At 38.2% G+C, this 23,634-nt stretch overlaps 2 protein-coding genes across 2 annotated transcripts in view; one reads left to right on the top strand and one right to left on the bottom strand.

Moving 5' to 3' along the window:
* Positions 1-4,339: 4,339 nt before the first annotated feature.
* Positions 4,340-23,634, top strand: part of ELOVL4 (ELOVL fatty acid elongase 4) — a 32,437-nt gene continuing 13,142 nt past the window's right edge. The window contains exon 1 of the mRNA XM_021693089.2: positions 4,340-4,712. Within this exon, the coding sequence (XP_021548764.1) occupies positions 4,613-4,712 (100 nt within the window). The 5' untranslated portion in view covers positions 4,340-4,612. The remainder of the gene's footprint in view (positions 4,713-23,634) is intronic.
* On the bottom strand, positions 21,112-21,426 carry LOC110583432 (enhancer of rudimentary homolog). Its single transcript, XM_044917291.1, has one exon. It carries the CDS (start codon positions 21,424-21,426, stop codon positions 21,112-21,114), a length of 315 nt encoding a protein of 104 aa, XP_044773226.1.

Consider the following 23,634-nt stretch of genomic DNA (forward strand, 5'->3'; position numbering starts at 1 on the left):
GTTATTGTCCAGGCCTTGTTGTACAACCAAAAGACTGGCAGCTGGTGTTATCTTTTCCCTTCAAGGCTTAGGAGTTAGCAGCTTTGTAGATAAGAGCAGTCCTGATCATAAACCTGACTGCATTTGCATAAAACAGTACAGTTAGCCTATCCCTTCTTGCCTTAAATCCTGGTACTCACTTCCCTTCCTTACTAATAAATGTCTTTGTGGCATTTTATTCCAGAATAGGGCACTTCTGTCTGCATTATAAATCTGTTTAGGCAGATATCCTTTCTCCTTAATGATTTCTCTCTTTCTTTTTATCTCCTCAATTTCTTAATGGTGTCTGGGAACTCATCTACTGCTTCTTGGTTGGCAGAAGCTGCTTTTCCTGTTATCTTGACATTTTTAAAGCCAAACTTCTTTTTAAAATTATCAAACCATCCTTTGCTGGCATTAAATTTTCCAACATCACATACTTCAGCTTCCTTTTGTTTTAAGTTTTCATACAGTAACTGCTTTTTTTTCAAATCATGTTAGAGTCTATAGCTATGCTCTTCTTATAGCAATCCTGAAACCACATAAAAGCTGCATTTTCATTATGAGATAAAAGGGATTTTGCAAAAAGTGCAAGGTTTATGCACCTGCTGGCAGAGCTGCAGTAACAGCTTCATGACTTCTCTTCTCTTTTCTTTCTTTCTTCTTTTTTTTTTTAAAGCAACGGTCCTTACACTGGATTCATTCATCTTGATATAGCAGGCAACTGCACCTGCAGACCTCAATCTATGCTACATATCAAGCAATTCGCCTTTTTATCGTAATGTCATGCTTTTCTCTGCTTCTTGGGAGCACTTCCAGCATCACTAGCGACACTTTGTATAGGTCCCATGTTATAACCTTGTTATTCACGGTTTACAGTATTGCACTAACTGTGATGAAAAATATGTGAGAACGATGAGAGATCACTTTTTACTGTGATTTGCAATTTACTAGAGAGACAAACTACTCACACAAAGATGATTAGTATCACACAGTGCTTTAAGCGGATACTGGCAACACTTGAGCTCACCACAGTAGCAACAGGAAGGGGCTATGAAATTATTATAGTGGTACAGTATGTACTAGTTAATTTCATGCAGTTATGACTTAATATTCTATCTTTACCTTTGTTTACATTTCTCTCAACTGTTAATGGTGCCATGTATGATCTGTAAATGTTTGTGTGGGTAAGCTTTGGTAAGTTTTAATTTTTTGTAATAGATCTGCATATATTTTATGGTAGCAAACGATAAAATAGATTAGTATCTATATATATTTTATGCATTCATGACATACCTTTTATTTTTTTTTAATATTTCTAGACTATGTGGTTCATCTGTGAATTTTTTAAATTGTTGTAAATCTCCAAAAAATTTTTCAATATATTTATTCGGAAAAAATCCATGTATAAGTGGACCCATACAGTTCAAACCTGTGTTGTTCAAGGGTCAACTATATTACCAATGATTTTCTCCCTTTTCTGTATTATCTACAATTTACTCCTGTAAGATTTAAGGTCTTTCTATAATTCTTCATCAAGCTACTTGCTTTCACTTCTGATTCAACAGATTTTTAGGTTCACTTTTTTTTGAAAGCACAGGTTGCTGATGCTATTGACAATGTGGAAAGGCAGAAACACTAGGGAAACAATGGATAGCTTAATTTATGTTGTCAACTCTGTATGGGCTGTAAGAAATGTTAAAATATTTTGCTATTTTAGATAAAATCAATTTTTATTATAATCATATCCTCTCTCAGTTTTTTAGATAACTTTATCTTACTTGTATTTAACCCATAACAAAGAACTCTAGTCCAAAAAATTTTGCAGATACTATGGATGCTTATATTTGATTTTGTTCTGTCATGATGCCACCAAGATCTTGGTTAGATGGCTGCCACTCTAGGTGAGTAAATATGCAGGTCTCCTTCCCTTTGCACAGATTAGGTAGGCTTTGATTTAGTCAGCCACTAGTATTTGTAAACCACTAAACCACTTGTGAATTGAGAACGTACTGGACTGTTAGTCTCTATGCTGGGTAATGGAGTTCCTGAGTGAGTAAGTTCTAGAGTTCTTGTTCTTAGTGTATATTTAGACAGCTCATAAATGCAAATAAACATACTACTCTTCCAGGGAGTGTGGAGGAAACTGTTACCCCTTAGATTTGTCATTTCTTGTCTGGGATTTTCTTATATGTGATAGGCGCCCCCTAGTGAATAAAGGGACTTAAGCTGGCCTCTATTCAAAGAGGCTAGAAAAATATCTGAAGCTGTTTTAACAAGTTCACACTGTATTAAACAAGTAAAAGAGAGAGGGAAGCAAACCATAATAGACTCTTAACTATATAGAATAGAGGGTGCACTCCTGATGATCACTGGGTGTTATATGTAAGTGATGAATCACTAAATTCTTTACACCTGAAACCAATTTTATCATATATGTTAACTATTAGAATTTAAATAAAAACTTGGGGAAAAAAGATGCTAATGTTTTGTATGTGTGAATGCAGGTGAGGGTGGGGATCTGTTCTCCTTAAAAAGCATCCAGGATTTCACAATATAAAAGTAGTAATCAATTTTCGAGATGAAGGCCAAACTAATCTGAACTTTGGTTCATCAACTTAGGTCATCAAAGTACATGAGTAGAGCACTGATGTTTATCTACTCTCCAGGTATTACAACTTGACTGGATTTAAAAAAAACGTATGTATATACATATAGAGATATATTTACATACCTCTATATCTGTACCTATATATATCTACTAGAATCAGTATGATACACATAACTTGGGGTTGAGACTTGAGAAACCATAATTCAATCCAGAAAATTTAATCTGGTAAATATATTTGATAAATTACATTTTTTTGGTTAATTTCAGGAACAGAACATTAAAGAAGACTGTGGTTGCTTGATGCAATAAATCAATTACATTTAATTATCTTTTCTCATCGTAAAGCTCCTGTAACTTATAATAGTCTTCAAGTTCTGAAATAAGTATTATAATTTTGACATCATCATAAATATTAATTATTATTTATAGCACTGGGTTAGGTCTTCAGTGAAGAACCGAAAATAATTCTTATCCTCTACGATGTTTCCAATATAAAATAAAGTCAAAGAATATACAACCAAATCAACTGGAAAACAAATAAATCAAATAAACATGATGAAAAACAGTATTCACATTATTTTAACAGTGTTAAAGAGCAGACGCAATCACACACCTGACTGTGGCCTCTAAATGGAACTTCCTAAACCAACAATTGGAGAGAGGGTTAAACAAAGAGTAGGTCATGCCTTTAGGTAACAAGTAGGTGAGAAGTTTACCGAACTATTCTCAAAGATCTTGTTTGATGTCAGAAACTATCAAATTAAGAACTGTATGTAGTGTATATTTGCTACTTTTCAGGTGGTTCACTTTTCAGGGGTAGATTATCCTGTTGCCTCCCACTTTATTATCTAAACATTTTTTAAAAATAAATACTTTTCTTCTTTCACCTAGATTGTCCTGTGTTTCCTGAGCAATGATCCTTTTATGTTCCTCTCAACTCCTTCAGGTCCAAGAGGAGTTCTCTAACTGTAAGTTCCCTCTCGGTCCTCCTTCTTCTCTGAAGCTATAACGACCCTATTTAATACAACTATATTGCTTTGATTATTCCATGTATATTAAAAAGTTTACAAAACACATGCAAGCATTCATTCAAATTATTTGTCAACTGGTTAATCAGTAGACCCCACAGTCCATTCTCCACCACTGCAGCGTGGAAGACAAATATCACTTGACTAACTTGGGATAACTTGTGCATTTCTCTTGTCATGACAGGCATGTGCTGGTAGGGGTGAAAAAAAAAAAGGAAGCCAAAGGAAATAGAAGTGAATGACAGGTAAGGACCAAAGGTCTCGCCTACCTCATCCTTGCCCACAAAACGCCCATTCTTCCCCGTCCTGTTTCCTAAGATGTATCAGGGATGGATGCGAGGTCACCCGTGGGAAGGCGACATGCTCCTCCGCAGGGGCGGCGTACCCTCCTCCTGAGGACGGAGACGGAGAAGGAGGCGTGGGGAGACTCGCGGGGTCAAGTAGTCAAGAGGCGTCCAGGTGCCTTGCTCCCGCGCGACCTGAAAAAGTGTGAGACACTAGAGGTGTGGGACGGCGCGCGCCTGCGCGGACCTGACTCTCGCGGTCCCACGACAGCCGCATCCCTGCGCAAGAGTCCTAGCGCGCGGGCGGGAGGAGGGGCGTCGGCCCCTCCGCCTCGCGCGCGGCCACGTGACTCGGGACAAGGAGATTGGAGCGGCGGCCGCGCGAGGCGGCAGACTGGTGCAAGCGCCTGGCGCTTACGGGAGGTCTCCTCCTCCTCCTCTTTCTCCTAGGAGCCTGGACGGTACCTTTACTCCGCCCGGCTAGTCGACGCGGCCGCCGCATCCCTGTCGCCGCGGCGCCCCGAGGAGAAGGAGAAAACGCAGCTGGGCCGCCGCCGTTAGAGGGGTCCCCGGCTGCCGCTCGCTCCGTCGGCCGTCGCCTCGGAGGTCAACCCTCCCACGGTGTCTCCGCTTTCTCCTCCCGCTGCCGCCGGCGCCCGCTTATCGCCGAGATGGGGCTCCTGGACTCGGAGCCGGGCAGTGTCCTCAACGTGGTGTCCACGGCGCTGAACGACACCGTGGAGTTCTACCGCTGGACCTGGTCCATCACAGGTAAAGCGGCTGGCTTCTCTGTCTTCGTCCGGCCCTGCGGGAGACACCAGCCCTCGGCCCTGCAGTCCCTTGCTCCCTGTGGCTGTTGGGATGCTGCGGATCCGAGGAGATGCCGGGGCGCGGGGACCGCGGTCGGGCACTGGTTAATCTGATCCGAACGTTAAGGCCTCTCCCTCCGCACTCCCCCCCCCGACGCTCGCACGGTTTTCCTCTGAGCCTCCATCTCTCTTCAGCTTCTCGGATGCTGGAGCTGACATATCAGATGGAGTCCGTGCTGCTAAGGGCTCGACGCAGGAACCCCTCCACCCTACACCCGCATCTCCCAATCTCATCTGACCGTTTTAACTTAGGCACAGGATTGATTTTAACATTTAGTAATAGTCCATTTGGCGAGATGGCTTGGGGGAAGGAGGAGGGCTCCAGTGGTAGCTGTGTTTTTGCTTCTTCGGCCTCCTGATTGCTTTGACACAACCTGCTAACCTGCTAGTATTTTGTCTAGCTCATCCATCTACAGTGTAATTTGGAATAAAAAGTAAAAAGCCATTGTTTGGCTTCTTGAACCTTGAAGAAGGTCAGTTTCTGAGGCTTTTTCAACAGCAGATATGTTTGAAGTGATTGTGTTTTGCGCAGTGCAGTGCAGTTAGGGGGAAGGGGAGGCTAAAATACCGGGAAAGAAATAAGTCTTTAGGAAAGGGGTCTCTACAGCAGCACCTAGAGGTTGTCCCAGCAGCCTACATACATACAGTTTTCTTAAATTAGCAAACTTTTCCCTTTAGCGGTTGGAGTATTTGACAGGGATCTTCAGTTGGTTGATTACTCTATCTAGTGGAAGTAGTTGTGCTATTATTATGTTATTTTTACACTTTACCATTTATTTTCTTAATTTGCTTCATTTGCTTTTAGTTTTAAAGCATTTAAAGGTTTTTGAAATAAAAAATTAGCCCAACAGGATTTTAGAAATGATCTTACGATTTAAAATTAACTAGTCCTTTGCAGTATTGCACCGCAATCCCGGCAGTGGAAGAGACTAACGTTACATGTTGTGACTCTCTGCCTTCCTTACCTAGAAATGAAAATATATTCCTGTAGTTTTGTATTTGTTGTTAGTGTAAATGGGACAGTGGTTACAGCATGATTACAATACGTGGGATACGTTTTGTGGAGAAAATGTGTGCTGGAATTATTTCTGTGTGTGACAAAATGATTCTTTGACATTGATGCGGCTTTAACTTCTTTAGTAGGAATCTCAAGTTTGGCACTGAGAAATAAGCTGTTTAATAAGCCATTGTGATTGAAAATGGTTAAAAGGCAGCTTTTAAGGGAGTCTTTCCTTAAGTCTTTCTTCTATGTGCTGTTACACTGAGGTTATGCTGTACCTACAAAAACTGGGAAGGATATACCCTTCCCTTCATCTCTGTGACTTTGGTTATTTAGACATTGCATCAGGGTTTCCCATTACACAATTGTGCAGAGCTGAACATCAGCTTTGGCAGATAATTGCACTTTGCATACTTCAGAGTTCAGACATTGTCAAGGTTCTCCAGTCTCCATACAGCCAGAGCCACACCCAGAAGTTCTCCTTCCTGTCTATCATTCCCTTCCCATCTCAGAGCTTCCCTGCCTCTTGTGTCTCAGAAAGACAAACTGAGCACAAAGGTAGAATAGACCTTTCTGTCTTGGTTCATGCCTTCCTAATGGTGCTGGTGTAAAAAATACCATGAATGAAATAGGAAATTTTATGCAGTTGCTTCATGTGAAAGCTTGCTACTACCCTGTGAAGGGCATATAAAATAATATTGTAGGCTAAGCCTGAGAAGTGAGAGTAGCCACTGGAACACAAGTGACCTCTCACTAGCAAGTCAGAAGGAAGGACGTATTCACCCATGCTCTGGCTATCCACTTACGAAACTTGAGACTGCTTCCTTGCTTTCTGTAATGAGCTACCTGGTGTACGTAGATGGCATTTCTTAAACCAACTTAGAGGCTTAGTGGGATATACTTTGTTCTGCCTTGCTGCTGTGAGGAGGAATATTTTTTAGATTCAGGCAGAATAGACCTGAACCCTATGGTTTCCCATTTCCTTTCATCCTTAGCCCAAGCTCTCCATGTTTCCTTTCTTTGACTCATTCACATTGCTCTGATTCCACGAGTATCTCCTCTTGCTATAATTTCACAAAAATCTGAGTGAATGAGTTTTGAAATAGAAGAGTAGCTTATTACATGAGGTTGAATAAAAAGTTGATGAGTCAGATGTTTGGAAAGACGGGGAAATAAAGTGGATGGAGAGAAAGATGGTCTTGAGAAATCTTAGTGAGTGTGGCAAAAGGATTCAGATTATTCAGAGAGAACAAGATGTGAACTAGGCTCTGTGCCCTTGAGTGCTTTCATCCCTAGACTGTAGTTCTATGCTTCTGCCTTTGTTTTATTAGTTCATTAACTGTTTCTCTCCACTGAAATTTCTACCTGAGTATAAATGAGTATATCTACTTTGGACTGTCATAATAAGAATAGTTACAGATTTGTAGAGTATATTTGGTGATTCAAGAGATTTCTGCCCCAGGGCAAACAGTTTCTAGGAAAAGACCATTTTGTGCTATCATATCAAATGGTGCTATTTAATAAAACATAAAGCAATGTTCAAGGCAATGTATAAAAACTGGGCTTTTCAAAGGCACATATCTAGCAAATACAGACTATGACCCATAGAGTATTAACACAGAAAATGTTACTTTTACTGTAATTGTTAATACTTTATACATTGGTACTAAAACTGAAAAAGCTGTACTTTTAGAAAAAGAACAAAAATAATTTTCTACTTCCCTATATTATATTTTTAGATATTTTGAACAAGTAAGTTAATCTCGGTTTATATTAATAGGAAAGTATAGACTGATGTAGAACTTTATACTAGTTGGTGGCATGGGAGTAGGAACTCTGATGTCATTGTATTTTATTCTTCTATTCTTTTACTTTATGAGTACATTAAAATTATTAGGACTGGGATCCTAGGCTCAAATTATATATATAATCAAAGTTGTATGTAAATTTTTAAAAACTGGTGAATCTTAATATTCTCCAATTTATAAATACCCAAATTATCTACATTATCTGTTGTATTTATTTTAATAAATCCTTATTAGTAGCCTTTTGTGTTAACTGAAATTAGTATAGAAGCATCCTACAAAGTTAATAGCCAGCATGCCTACAATAAGGCCAGATATCGCCTGAGCCGCCATATTTCTTTTTGACCACATGTTTTTAAACAGCCATTGTTCATGAAGTATGTACACACACGTGCGTGTGTGTGTGTGTGTGTGTGTGTGTATGGGGTGGTGGTTGGCATTGCTCTCTTGGGATTTGAACTTAGAGCATAGAAGGCCAGCTTAGCTGGCCTTAAATTCACTTTGGAGGGCAGAAGGGAAAAGGCGATGAGTAGTATACGAAGAAGGAGGACGCTGTAAGATGATGATGAAATTTGGAAGCAAGGCTTATATAATCATTTATTCTTTTCTCATCACTTACTATGTGTAGGAATAGTTCTGGGCTCTGGGGAGAGAATGAGTGCACTTGGTCACTGCCGCCTTGCTTGGTATCATGGTCTGAAGGCATGATCTGTGATCTGTCAGAATCAGGCCTAGCTGGCACATAGGGAAGTCAGAAAAGCCCTTCTTCCTATTCTTATCTTCACTTCTTTTACCTCCACCACAGTCTTGAGTTGTAAGATTCTATTTTTGGAATATTTTGGCTGTCACCATGTGGAGTTGATGTGTATATTTTCAGAGAGTATTTGGATAGGTAGACTAAAAAGGGCATCAAAGACTAAAAATTCATGGAAACTGGGAATGTTTTTAAGATAAGTCCGTGAGTCATCCTGGCTTGCTGAAACTGGAGGCTTGTGGGAAGGGACATTTAACTCAGCTCAAATAATCTGGGGTAAAAGGTCTGTCCCAGGGAGTTCTAGGTCCCAGAGGAGCATGTGTCTTACAGTATATTTACATTAGTATTATTATTTGTCACAATCAATGTATAGTCTTTAATCTTTGTTATTGTCTAAAATATGTTTTGTTTATTTAGCCTAGCCTGGAAACCTAATTATTATTTTTAATGTTTCTTTGAGAAAAGACACTCTAAATTCTAGGCAGCTAATTAAAGACAAATATGTGGAACATCAGCTCCTAACATGGGATCTCCCTTAGCTAGTGTTTTCAGTGAGGTCCTAGAGTTATCCTTCTGTCTCATAACCTCCCTGAAACCTCTAGGAGGTCCATACCGTTTTAAGGTTTTTTTGTTTTTTTGTCTGGTTCTTATTTTTGATGGCAGACTCTTGCACTTTAACATCTGATACTCTTGTCTATTTCCCAGCAGCCTTATCACAGAACATCCAATCACAGATGAAATTACAGGAGGGTAAAACAATGCAAATTCTAAAACTGGTGCCAGGACACAGTTTTATACAGTTAGATTTTTTGGCTTAGGGAGACAGGTTTTAAGAATTACATAGGTGATTATATCAGACTGTACCTTTGTGAGCTGCAGAGAAGTAGTCATCTTTTTAAAATTGAAGTTGTTAGTTTTTTTCTCAAGTCACATGATAAATGTCATTAGTGAGTGATTTAATATTAGTAACCTAAGTATTATTTTAGGATTTATCGAATCATTTATTATTTCAAATTAGACATTTAAGAACATAGAGAAGTGTTGTGTGACAGAATCTGTCTTTTCTCAGTGTAGATGGCTCTTTTTTCCTTTTCATGATCGGGGCATTTCTTCTTTTAAAAACCAAGGTGTTACTGTTTTATTTTCCCTTGGAATGAGAATGAATTCAAATACATTTTTAAAACTCATCAGGGTTTTGATTTTTAGAAAAGAGAAGGGAGGAAACACATGGCCTTTCAAAACCAAGTTTCCAAATTTCCTTTTTAACCTGGTCCTCTGGTATATCCTTGTGCATAGACCTCTAGCTCCAGCCAGCTGGATAACTCCCTCTTGAGTAAAACATGCACATGTCTATCTTTGTTTTTCTTGTCACACTGTTCCCTGTGCCTTCACTGCCCTTTCTCCTCTCTATCTCTCCAGGAGCCCTCCTTCACAAAGCCTTTCTTGGCCATGTACCCTGGAGCAGTTCATTCCTTCATCTGATCCCATTCCCTTTAGCAATTGCTCGTGCACTTCCTTGTGCCATTCCTTCTGTAACTCCATTGTCTTGACCTATTTAACCTTTTTTATTATTTACCCCTTTACTCTTTGTATTTTTATCCCCAACACTAGGGAGTGCTCTTGGATTTGTTGATTTGATATGTATCAAGAGATAACCCCCTTAATCTAGCATAATTTCAAATAGTGATATATTCTGGTTGCTAAACACTAATAAAGTTTGGTGCCACACCAAATTATAGGAAGTTTATTTTAATGATATTTATCATAAGTTAGCAATAAATTCAACTGATGTTGACTATATTTAATGAAGGAATCAAACCATTAAATCATTTATTAGCACAAAAGAGTTACTTTCAAGAGTTATAAAATGAGATATAATTCTCTCTTCCCTGTCAATGCAGAAGTATTGTGGTGAGTGTGGAAGTGAGGAGGGCAGCATGAAATAAAGAAAGGAAAGAACACTAGACTGGGATTTAGATGACCTAGGCTTCAGTCCTAGGCTTTAGTTTCACTAATTAGCTTTGAGAGTTTGGACAGGTCCCTTTGTTTTTCCAAACTTTTTTCATCTGTAAATTAAGAGAGTTGAATTAGGTAATCTGTAAGGTCTCACTGGACTGTTAAATTCTGTATATACATGAAATTTTAAAAAATTCTTTAAATAGGTCAAGCAACTTCAAATAAACATACATTGGTCAGTAATTTAAAAACCTCACTCTGCAATAATTCCAATCTTTTCCAACAAACCCATTATTAGTGTTGCTAAAATAGAGCAAATAACAGATTCACATTTAATCATTTTTACTTTCTTATCTGCTCCATAGAAATAGGTAAAGGAACAGAAAAACAAAGGGATATAGATATTTAAGGACCTACTTTGACATAGCACTGTGTTTGTTGCCATAATACTGTACCTGTTTAATTAGGTATTTCTTGAATAACCAAGAGTTAATCTATTTTGTCAAAAATAATAGCAATAACTTTAAATTATTATATATTATGTATGTAATATACGTAATTATACATTTATTATGTAACATACAGCTTCTGAGGATGGCTTGTTATGTGGTTTGGGGCAAGTTGTTCATGATCCTTTGGGTTTCATATTGCTACCTGTACCCTGAGATAGTTGAAACTTTATCATCTCTTATGGCCACTTTATTGAGTCCTCATAATGTCTCCTAAAGTGGTGGCTTAAATAGTCTAAACTTAATCTTACTTTATATTTTTTTTCTACAGAAAATGCAAAATTTTATCATATGTACTTAGAAAAGATTTTCAATTATAGGCACTTTATGAGCATTTTTTAAATTTGGAAGTATGGCTTAAAATTCTTATAAAATTGCTACAAATATATAGGTCTTAGAGTATGGGGAAAACAAAAGAAATTAAATAATTTTGGTATAAGTATGTTCCTTAACCAGATGTTAATTTAAAATATCTTGTTTTTGTCATGTATCTTTCTTTATGGAATATTGTCATTCTTAAATACCTCTAAATATATTTTGTGATTGCATTTTACTTAGAATATAAGTCTTGGAATTTGAAAGGCAAATGCATTAAGCCACTGAAGGAATCAGTTACTCCCTGTTAGGTGCAATCACAGAAAGGCATTTGTAATTTTGAACTGGAGTAGTCAAAGGAGTAAGCTTTGTTTTTATTTTTATTTATCAAATGAAAACTTAAGCACAGATATATATTGTTAAAGAGTTTCATACAGTTTTACACACCCATGTTCATAGAAGCATTATTAACAAGAGCCAAGAGGTGGAAAATGTCCATTGGTGAATGAATGGATAAACAAAATGTCATGTATACATATAATGGAATGTTATTTAGCCTTAAAAAGGAAGAAAATTCTGACACATGCCAAAACATGAATGAGCCTTGATGACTCCACTTATATAAGGACTCTAAAGTAGTGTAATTCATAGAAACAGAAAGTAGAGTGTTGATTGCCAGGGTCTGTGGCGAGTTGTTTAGTTGGTATAGGGTTTCAGTTTTGCAAGATGAGAAAGTTCTGGAGATTGGTTGTACAACAATGTGAATATACTTAACATCATTGAACTGTACACTTAAAAATGATTAAGTACATTTTACGTTATGTCTTTTTACCATAATTTTTTAAACATTTCATACAAAATTAATATAGTACCTCTAGACATGATCTTTCATTCATTGGTAAAACAGTTGATTCTGTGAAAATGAGTAAAGGAAAAGCTCATTGAGAATGGATTTGGGGGGGGGCACCTGGCTGGCTCAGGCAGAAAAGTATGCAACTCTTGATCTCGGGATTTTAAGTTCGAGCCCCACATTGGGTGTAGAGATTACTAAAAATAAAAAAAAATAAAATTTTAAAAAATGGAGTTGGGAAGTTCTGAAGGGGCAACTCTCAGGCATGTGCCACTTGTCACAGCCTATTTACACACTCCAACCCATAGGAAGAGGCTTATCTTAACACCCCACCCAGCAGGAGGATGATTTTCTCCTGGCCCAGCAGCAACCCAGCTAATTAAAAGTTGCCACAACCCAGCTAATTAAAAGTTGCCACAACCCAGAACTGTCACCCTCTTCCAGTGGATCATTCTAAATAACCTCTGCCAGCTTGTTTTTCCCTCTATTAAAAGGATGCTTTCCTCATTTGTTCTCAGGACTTGCCTATGGTTCACCATGGTTTGCATGTCCAAAATTGCAGTTCCTCTGCTATCCTCCCATAAACTCATTTTGCTGGTAAACTAACTGGCTAGTTTATTTTTGTTGACAATTCTTTTATTGTTTTTTCAGCTTACAGTAAAATGGCTTTATAAGGAGAATGCATAGCTGTTGCCTAAAAAAGTACCTAATGGCTAGAAAGTAGCAAATAACAAGGAAGACAAACTTGCCTTTGTTTTTTGCTTTACAATTTTACCAAGAACTTCACAACCCTGGAAGATAGGCCTGGCAGGCATTGTTATTTTCAGATCTTTAGAAGTTTCTGAGAGTCATAGAAATTAAGTCACTTGTGGATGAACACTGTAGTGGAAATGGGCTTAACAGGTTGTTTTGTCTCTTAGCCCAGTGCTCTTGTCTCCCCATCACACTAGCCAAGCAGGAAAGCAATAATCAATTCTCCGACCTATATATTTTCTCTGACTTTACCTTATCTTATACTGCTATCTTATCTATATAGTATCAGTACTTTGAATATTAAATCTGAACAAAGTCATAATACCACCAGAGGTAATCTAAAGAAAAGCATCTGAAATACTCAAAGGTACTGTAAGGGCTGTTGTATGAGATTAAACTAAAAAGTGATATTTATTTATATAAATTTATATGTTTAAGTGATATATATGAATATACATCTGTAAGGTATAAAAAATGGTATTTAGCCTGAGAAGATGAAGTTGACTTCTATATCATGGAGTGGCTAGGACAAAGAAAGTATATTCAAAGAGAATTATGGAAATGTTTGCCAAATTTCACAGTGTAAGAATCTGAAACTATTGGTAATTGGTGAAAAGGAATAAATTCAGGACCAATAGTATTTTACCCATTGGATATTCCAGCTTACGGAACTGTTAGCATAAGAAGATTATGGCCACAGTTCCCATTAAAACACATACACACTTGGGGCGCCTGGGTGGCTCAGTCGTTAAGCGTCTGCCTTGGGCTCAGGTCATGATCCCAGGGTCCTGGGATAGAGCACCGCATCGGGCTCCCTGCTCAGCAGAGAGCCTGCTTCTCCCTCTCCCACCACCCTCCCCCCCCCCCCCCCCGCTTGTGTTCCCTCTCTTGCTGTGTCTCTGTCTGTCAAATAAATAAATAAAATCTTTTTTTTTTTTTAAGATTTTATTTATTTATTTGAGAGAGAGAGAATGAGAGAGAGCACATGAGACGGGGGAGGGTCAGAGGGAGAAGCAGACTCCCTGCCGAGCAGGGAGCACGATGCGGGACTCGATCCAGGGACTCCAGGATCATGACCTGAGCTAAAGGCAGTCGATCAACCAACTGAGCCACCCAGGCGCCCCAAATAAATAAAATCTTTAAAATGTGTGTTTTTTTTTTTAAAGATACACATATATACGCTCCAATGGTATCTGCAATCTTTTTTTTTTTGCTAAAAGGAAACACCATTTCAATTTTCTTAAATCCTTAAGATCATTAGTGGCACTAAGGGGGATGTTTGGACTTTGAACTCCCAGATTAGTACAGGGAGGAAGTTTTATGACTGCTTTTTCTGAGAAGTCAAACAAAATGTGAAAATGGGGTGAGAAGGAAACCACTTATCTGCATTTTATCTTGGCTTCCAGGATGTGAGGCATCATTCTTTTATATCAAAAACACATTTATATGATGACATAAAATCCTGTTCATAGGGAAAAGGAAAAAAAAATGCCAAAAGGTGGGGGGATTTGGGGCTATAAGAGGTCTGGGAGAAAAATACACAACTGACTCTTGAATAATGCAGGGATTAAGGAATGCTGATCCCCTGCATGGTCAAAAATCCACATATAACCTTTGACTCCCTCAAAATTTAACTGCTAATAGCCTACTTTTGACCAGAAACCTTACCATAACATATAGTCAATTAACATACTTTCTTATAGTATTATATACTATATTCTTAATGATAAAGCTAGAGAAAAGAAATGTTATTAAGAAAATCATAAGGAAAATACATTTATAGTATTGTATTTATTGAAAAAAATTCAGGAATTTAAGTGGCACCCTGCATTTTAAACCCATGTTGTTCAAGGGTCCAAAATATGTATATATATATCCCTTATATTTTTTTAATGATGGATTTAGATATAATCTGCACATGGTGAAACTCACTGTTATTTATTGAGCTTCTAGTGCAGGACCCTTATGGACTATGACATCCTGTAGTGTGCATTTTATACACCTTATTTAATGTTCATAGCATCCCCATAAAGTAGGTATTATTTAATCATTCCATGATGCAGAAACAGACTAAAAACTACACAGCTGGAAAGTAATGAAGCTGGGACCTAATCCAGATCTTTCACCTTCCCACATCAGTGACCTTTTCCTAATGCAGGACGGGTTCCCTGTTCATACAACGGATACTGTTTTACTGTCCAGTAATAATAGCAAACATTTATTGGATGCTTACTAAGTGCCAGGGACTTTATCTAATGCTTCGCATGTATTACCACATTTGATCCTCATATTCCTTTGGGCTGCATACTATTATTCCCTTTTTCCAAGTGAGTGAACTGACTTTCTTGGATCTTCTCCATCTAGTACTAACCCTCCCATATTAAACTCAGAGTAATCACTCTTCAGTTTGTAACACTTATTGATTCACTCAGCTCATCTGTGTTACTGTCTTTTCCCCTTTGCAACTTCCGAGTCCATCCCTATTTATCTGCTCTCTGTGGGAAATTTTATCATTTCTCTCACTTTCTGCCTTTATCATGATCTCTGTTCAGGCAAACTTGGAACCAAAATTTTTCTTTCCTTTTTTCTATTTTTGAACTCCTCCATCCATTCTTTCAGGCTCTTAGGTGACTGTAATACTACTGAGTTACATAAAACATTTTTGCCCTCTTGTTCTGCTTTCAGGCCATTTCCCCCCTCATCCCCTCAGATGCTGCAGCTTACCCTTGCCTTGCTGGAAAGGACCTCCATTCCGTCCTGTCTGCCCATCACTCACTGACCTCTTGGTCATTTTTTGGCCTAGCCTCTGACTGGTCCACCCCCTGTAAGGGCTGCCCTTTCCTTTCATTCATCCAGGCAGTCTTTTCAGCTGAAACCATCATCCTCTTTCCTGAGGACGTAAGGGGAGGTTAAAGCAGAAATTTTCCCTGCTCATCACCCTGACTCAATAGGAACTGACTGGACTCTTAATCATCCACCACCTTCAGAATCTGTGCTTCAGTTCTAGAGTATATCTCGGATCGTTACCTGTCCATTGTATCCAGTTGTGTGAAGACCCTTTCTCCTCTACTTCTGCCTTTTTCACCTCACTGATACCCAAGATCTTACCTGGGGTGGAAAATATATTATACATCACATTTTAGACTAGAACCTAGAAGAGGCCTTATAGTGTCATTTGGTTTATCCCTATTATAGAGATAAAATCCTTCTCAAACTCTTCTTGACAACAGTTACCTACATTTTTCATTAAAAATTTCTCCTAACAATGTTTGAGGGTGCTTGTATACTAGACGTTGTTACAGATACATTGAGAATAAGGACTGTGGCTCTGGCCCTCATGACCTTTATAATAAATGGAGGAAGGCATTGAATACCTCCTTAAGAAAAACACTGCAGTTTCCCTTTGGGGGAATCTCTAGTGTACAAGGTGACATTGACTGTTATTTTTGTGTAGTCAGTAAATGGAAATGGATTTTTAACAATATCACTTGTATATTAGTGGTTAGTAGAGAGATATAAAAACATGGTGTTGATTTGCAGCTTTTGGTTCCAACATAGCAAAGAAGGATGAATAATTTTGGAGAATAATATATAGTACATACTTCTTCATGTCTTGAATATACTCCTGAAGCTACTCAGTATCTCTAGTTGGTTGTTAGGCGTGTGTTTTTCTTTTGTTTATAGCAGGTTAAATAGATGTAGATATTGTTAAAAGAAAAAAAAAGCGATTTTAATGTGTAAATCACCTGGGAATCTTATTAAAACACAGATTCTGGTTTAGTAGTCTGGATTGAGGCCTGAGATTCTTTATTTCTAGCAAGCTTCCGGGAGATACTTTTCTGCTGGAGTACTACATTTTGAATAGCAAGGGAATGAAGGATTCTTAATTTCTTTGATAATCTCCTACTATGTATAATATGGAAAAAGAAGAATTAAAAATGTTCTTAAGCTATTGGTTTAAAAATATATTTAAGAAAACCAAACAATGGCATGCATTTCTATAGAACATTTAGTTGTTTTTTATCCCAACAGAGATTTTCTATATCTTTTAGAAAAATATTGATCAATAACTCTTGCTCATTTTACCTGAATCAAAAGGGCAGTTGAGAAATGTCTTCAATATCTATTTTCACAGTAGTAGTTGCCATAATAATATTTATTTTCTAGATACTTTGTGGCCTTCATGCAGTTTGTTAATCCTCAGCCATTTGCTGGATACATCTACTCTTGCAAGCCTTTGTGGCTATAGAAATAATAATACTGCCCCTGCCCAGTCTGTGTGGGACACACTTAAACAGACTAAAAGGACAGTTGCATGATATGATAGAGGTAATCATAGTGTGCTTTGAAGGTTTCAAAAGAAATACATATTCAATACGTTTAAGTGCAAAAAAGAGTTAATGTTGGAGGGGCTTCTTACAGAGGGCTATCAATTTAAACCTCAAAGCAACTCTGTGTTTTGGGTAATCTTATTACCCACATTTTACATAGGAGGAATTGTGGCTCCAAGAGTTTCAGGTCCAAGCCGTGGGGCTAGCACATGACGGATAGACCTGGAATCTGGTTGTTCTTAATTCAGTTCCTGTCTCTTGCCCCTCTACCACACTCCCTCTGTTCCATGTGTCTTCTTAAGTCATTACCTGGCTAGGATTATTTCCTAGTCTTGTGCTTACTCCTGTTAATTCTAGGAATTTGGATGTCCTAAAAATTAAAAATTTTACTGATTTTTCTTTTGGGAGATGATAACTACCTTAGACTACTTAGGGGATAAAGTTCGTTCTGACTGGCAAACACCCTGAATTTTAAAAAGCTTTAAGAAAAATCAGCCTTTCCAAAACAAAAAACAGGTCTGTTAGAGAGTTGTTTTTTTTTTTTTAATTTGAGACAGAGAAAGAAAGCGTGAGTGGGGGGGGGAGGGACAGAGGAAGAGGGAGAGAGAAACCTCAAGCAGACTCTCCATTGAGCATGGAGCCCGACGCAGGGCTCGATCCCAGGACCCCAAGATCATGACCCGAGCTGAAATCAAGAGTCGGGTGCTCAACCGACCAAGCCACTGAGGTGCCCCAACCTATTAGAGATTTTTAAGGAAGTTCTTTTAATATACATAGGGATAATTTGCTGTAAGAATTAATTAAATTTTTGGTATGTAAGTAGAGGTTTCTAAAGGACTTGGATTACTTCAAAACTATTGGATTACAAGTATTGTTTATTAAAATCTGGTTTATACTTTCTTAAAAAAGAGTGTTTTTTTGTTTTTTTTTTTTAACACCTCTCTAAGTAATTCAAAATTCAGATTTAGGCTTGTTATGTATGAGCAATACATTATAGAATGTGCTCTTTTCTCAGTATATGTTGTAAAATGTTCTGTTTTCTCAGTTTAAACTCTTATAATTGTGGATGGTATTTTCCCTTTAATTTGGTTAAACTCTTGGAAAAGAGGATTTAATGGTTTGATTATTATCAATGATAATGACAGTGCCAACATTTATCGAGCTCTTATTCTGTGTCAGGCATCCTACATTTAGCAATATCTTATTCCTCCCAGCAACCCTGTTATCATCCGTACAGCCAGAGACTTATGTAATTCACTCAGTGTATTTACCTAGTAAATGAGAAAGCTAGGATTCTAATGTTGGTAGACTGACTGGAGAGTCAATATTTGGAACTTAGATAACTTCTCTAGATCAGGAAGAAAAGGCCTAGAAGACATCAAAGGACTTGACTTTTAATGGGAGGGGCTCAGATTATTCCTGACATAAGACACACCTGTGTGAAAATGTGGCATGGATGGAATAGGGTACAGCGAAGGAACAACTTTGTGGCATTCTTGTCTGCTACAACTTTTACATTTAATCATCACACATCAACCCTGTGAAGTAGTTATTTCCTCATTGAAAAGAAAAGAACAGGTGATTCTCCATTTATAATCAATTACCTACCCCATCATTTTGAAGACATTGTACTCTCTTGCTCCCCACAATGTTATTTTCTCTTTTTCTCTGCTTGCTTCGCTGCCATTTCTCCCACTCTTCCCTTAAGTGTTCCCCAGGGTTCAGTCCTTGTTCATTTTCCATGTGCTCTTTCCCTTGTGACCTCAAACTCTGATGTGATTTTCATTACCAGAGACTCCTCCATGTGTCTGCAGTGCTGGTAGAGCCTACTGGATACCTCCACCCAGCAGGTGTCCACAACTACTTCAGACACAGGATGTTTAAAATTTCACCCAGTCATCTCTCCAGATCTGTTCCTCTTCCTTTAGGCTCTGTCCTGGATCCTGACTTCACCATCTGCCACCAGCCATGCCAGAATCTAGGACTAATCCTGAACTTTTCTTTCACTCTTAACTCTTACATCCATATCAGTCACCAAGTCTGTAGATTTTACTTTCATATCTGCCTATCTTGACCATCACCAGTGCAGCCCTCTAAATTCAGGTTTCCATAACTTCTGCATTATAGTGGTGTCCAAGCTGGCTGCCCATCAGAATCACCAGAGGAACTTTGAGATCACAGTCCTGGGCCCTATCCACAGAGATTTTGATTCAGTAGATCTGGGGTGGGGCCTAAGAATCTACACTTTCTTTTTTTTTTTTTTTTTAAGATTATTTATTTATTTATTTATTTGAGAGAGAGAATGAGAGAGAGAGAGAGAGCATGAGAAGGGGGAGGGTCAGAGGGAGAAGCAGACTCCCTGCTGAGCAGGGAATCTGATGCGGGACTCCATCCTGGGACTCCAGGATCATGACCTGAGCCGAAGGCAGTGGCTTAACCAACTGAGCCACCCAGGCGCCCGAATCTACACTTTTCAACAAGCAGATTGTTCTTATGTGGGTGGCCCAGCAATATAGAGATATTTGAGAACCACTGATCCAACTGGTTTCTCTGCCTCTTGAGGTCTCCTCTTCCCCTTCAGTCCATCTCCCATCGTTTCTGCCATTATCTTTTAAAAGCTAAATGTGATCCCCTATTTTTAACCGATTAAGCATCTCCCCATTATCTACCAGGCAGATTCTAGCCTCTTCGGCATAGTTTGTAAGGCTCTCCCAGGTCTGCTCTGACCCATAAGGCTCCAGTCATCGTTCTTTGTAAGTATCTGCTACCTCAAGCCTGCTTAGTTTCCAGAATAAATATGTTACTTCTTGCTTTGGGGCTATTTATACATATGGTTCTCTCTGCAAGAAGGCCTTCCTCCTCTCTGTTTGGCAAATTCCTCTTCCTTTTCTTCAAGAAACAATTCAAATGTCTGTTCTTGAAGTCCATCTTGTCCCCTCTCACCTGCCCTACCACTGTTCTTAAGACTGTCCCCTTGTCCTTAAGACTTACACTTATCATCCTGCAAAGCAATAGATTTTTTATGTCTGTCTCCTTTTTCTAGTAAATGAGTTTTGAGAAGCAAGAACCAAATAACCTCCCCCAAATCACTTAGCTCAGAAGGGGTGGAGAGTCTGACCTGAAAGTCTGTTCTATCTATCTATCATGCTGTGTGATTTTAAGATACAGATCAGGTTAAAAATAAAAACCTGTTGGTGGAGGGTATTTGAAGGAAGCCGCACTTCAGATATACCATTTTTCCTCCCACTTGTATAAAGGTATAATTTACACATAATAAAACTAACTCTTTTTAGTTAACAGTTGTGAGTTTTGACAAACACAACTGTATTGTAACCATGTAACCATGCAACCATTACATGACCATTACATACAGTTGTGTAACCATTATATGACAAACACATACAGTTGTGTAACTATTACATGATCTTTATCATACAGATAAAATTGTATGATTAGTGAACTAACTAATGTTTGTAAATAAATCAATCCTACTTGGCATGAGCATTATGAAATAATCAAAATGTTCTAAATGGAAACGATTTCTTGAGAAAAAGTTACCCCTTAAGGGTCCAGAAGGGTTAAGGTAATGTGTCTTAGTAATTCTTATTATTAAAATATAGTCTCTTTTTTTTTATAACTAAAGAACATTTATTCATTTTTCACTGACTTTATCTTGAGCATGTAACTAAACTGTCTCTACCCCCCCCCACCCCAACCTGAAGAAGGGTTAGTACAGTGAATGTTATAAAGCAGATATGAACAGTTTGAAGGACTGGAACCAAGATTAACTGACAAACAACTTCGATCTAAATTATCATAAAAATGTTTAAGTAAAACAAAAGGGAGGGGAAGGGGGCAATGGGGGTTTCAGATTGAACAAGATCCTCATATTTCATCTAATACATTCAATCTGGCTAGAGTATACCAAAATGGAAACAGGATTACTGTAATACAGAACTTCCACTACAGCATGCTGTACACACCTATGTTCCAAGCCCACCCCCATCCCCCTACTGCTTCTAACTCAACTATTTCCTGGCCTGTTGGGCCTGCCGATGAAGGAGCACGTAGATCTTCTCTTTAATCCAGTCTTTGTTATAGGGCTGGTATGTCTGGGTATCAGCTCGGTAAACAAGGCAGCTGAGGTCTGCCAGATCGTCAATAAAATCAAACAACTGACTGATATCATATGTGATATAGGGGCTGTTGGGATTCATTCTCTTCAGATGTTCTTCATACATTTTACAAACACCTTCCATGCATTCATTCACAGATATATAGTCAGCATAAGTTCTGCCTTCCGGCCTCTTGGTAGGCTGTACCAGCAAAATGGTGTGAGACATCGCGCCAAACTCTCTCGCTGCAGCCTCTTGCTCCTGAACTTATTTTCTATAATACTTAGCTTTAGGTTTGCTTAAATTTAATTTAAAAGGAGGATAAGGAATTCATTGCCAAAGAAGACAGCTCTTTCTACTTACAGAAAGACCCACTGCTTAGAAATTTTCTGAATTTCGGTGTAATTCAGCTTCCTAAAACTTCTTCTCATTGGTTCTAATTCTACACTCTAGAAATAGAGAATAAATCTGAGCTCTCTTTAGGTCTTTTAGCAATTGATGAGGCCTCTTTCTTTTCTCCAGGCTAGACATCCTTAGTTTTTTCCCACCTTTCTTTGTGGCATGGCCTCCAAAGCATTCATGATCCTAGACCAGCTCTGTCAGATGCAGCACCTAAGAAAGTGTGAGACTTGGTGTATCTCTTGTCCTTTTTTCTACTAAGGGAAATTTTGTAGGTCTCTTTTATTTTCTTTTCCTTGAAGAAACATGATTGATAGTCACAGTTCTATCTTAAAATATCACTTATACCAATAATTGAGGAAGGAATTGATGGAAATTGTCTCCCTTAAAATTAATGGATGTGAAGACTGAGTGATACTGGTATAGCTGCTGGGATACCTGAGGCTCTTGACCTCTCTGAATCTCACTGTTAAGTTAAAGAGATCATGGGGCACCTGGGTGGCTCAGATGGTTGGGCGTCTGCTTTTGGCTCAGTCGTGATCCCGGGGTCCTGGGATCGAGCCCCACATCGGGCTCCTGGCTCAGCGGGGAGCCTGCTTCTCCCTCTCCCTCTGCCTCTCTCCCTGCTCATGATCTCTCTCTATATATATCTCTGTGTCTCAAATGAATAAATAAAATCTTAAAAAAAAAGATAAAGAGATCATATCTAAATCTAAATCTAAAATTCCACAGCCCTAGTTTAGGGAAAGGTTTCCATGTAATGGCTTAAAATTGTTAATAAGCTCAAAATCACTAACACATGAAGGCATAAATATGTTAATAAACATAGTAATAGTTACAAAATATAGGACAATTTGACAAATAAATCAACTAGAGTTAATTTAGATTTGTGCCAGATTGATCCCTCCCCCACCCCAAAGCGTTGCAAATAGAGAATTCCTAAGAATGTTATATAAAACCCATTTGAATTTTGGTATTCCTTGATGACAGAATTTGACTTCAGTGGTGGCAGGAAGAATAGGGTTTCAATTAACTGTTTTCTCTCTCTTTTTTTCCCCCTAATAAATTCATGATATGGAATCCTGTTCGTAACTGTGTAGAGGGCGCCTGGGTGGCTCAGTCGGTTAAGCATCCACCTTCGGCTCAGGTCATGATCCCAGGGTCCTGGGATCCAGTCCCGCGTCAGGCTCCCTGCTCAGTGGGGAGTCTGCTTCTCCCTCTGCCCTCCCCACTGCTTGTATGCTCTCTCTCTCAAAAATAAATAAATAAATAAATAATCTTTAAAAAAATAACTGTGTAGAATTCAGATACTGACAGTATACTGGAAATATGTCTTCTTTTTACTCTAATGTGCATAATCTATATTTGGATTCAGTTTAACTCAAATTTAAGTAAATTAAGAAGATTTAATTTACCCCTGAAATATGTTATTTGAAACAAACAAAACCCATAGAAAGAGAGATCAGATTTGTCCTTACTAGAGGTGGAAGGGAGTGGGGAGTGTTGGAGGAAGATGGTCAAAAGGTACAGTCTTCCAGTTGTAAACTAAATGAGCACTAGGGATATACTGAACAACATGATGACTAGAACACTGCTGTATGATACACAGGAACATTGTTAAGAGTAAATCCTAAGAGTTCTCATTACAAGGAAAACATTTTTTTCCCTTTATTCTTTTCTTCTTTCTTTTCTTTCTGTTGTATCTATATGAAGAAGATAGATATTAGCTGAACCTATTGTAGAACTCATTCACATTATGTGTAAATCAGACCATCAAGCTGTATGCCTTACACTTAAACAGTGAACTTTGTCAGTTATGTCTCAATAAAACGGGGGAGGGGAATCTAAGCAAATACACACATCTTTCTTGAAGAAAGGCAACATATAAAAATATGTTATTGAAACATTTGAGTTCATGAAAGGCTGGATAATACATTATTTTAAGTTTATATAAAATATATAAAGCTTCAGTATTCATGATTTTCCTTTACTGTTCTAACTCCACAATTCCACATCTTTTTCCTTTTTTCTTTTTTT

The sequence above is a fragment of the Neomonachus schauinslandi genome, chromosome 8 (assembly GCF_002201575.2).
Source record: "Neomonachus schauinslandi chromosome 8, ASM220157v2, whole genome shotgun sequence".
Lineage (NCBI taxonomy): Eukaryota > Metazoa > Chordata > Mammalia > Carnivora > Phocidae > Neomonachus > Neomonachus schauinslandi.

Bases quoted from the DNA above. Each gene is read 5' to 3' on its own strand.
- LOC110583432 (XM_044917291.1), bottom strand. From the start codon at position 21,426: ATGTCTCACACCATTTTGCTGGTACAGCCTACCAAGAGGCCGGAAGGC.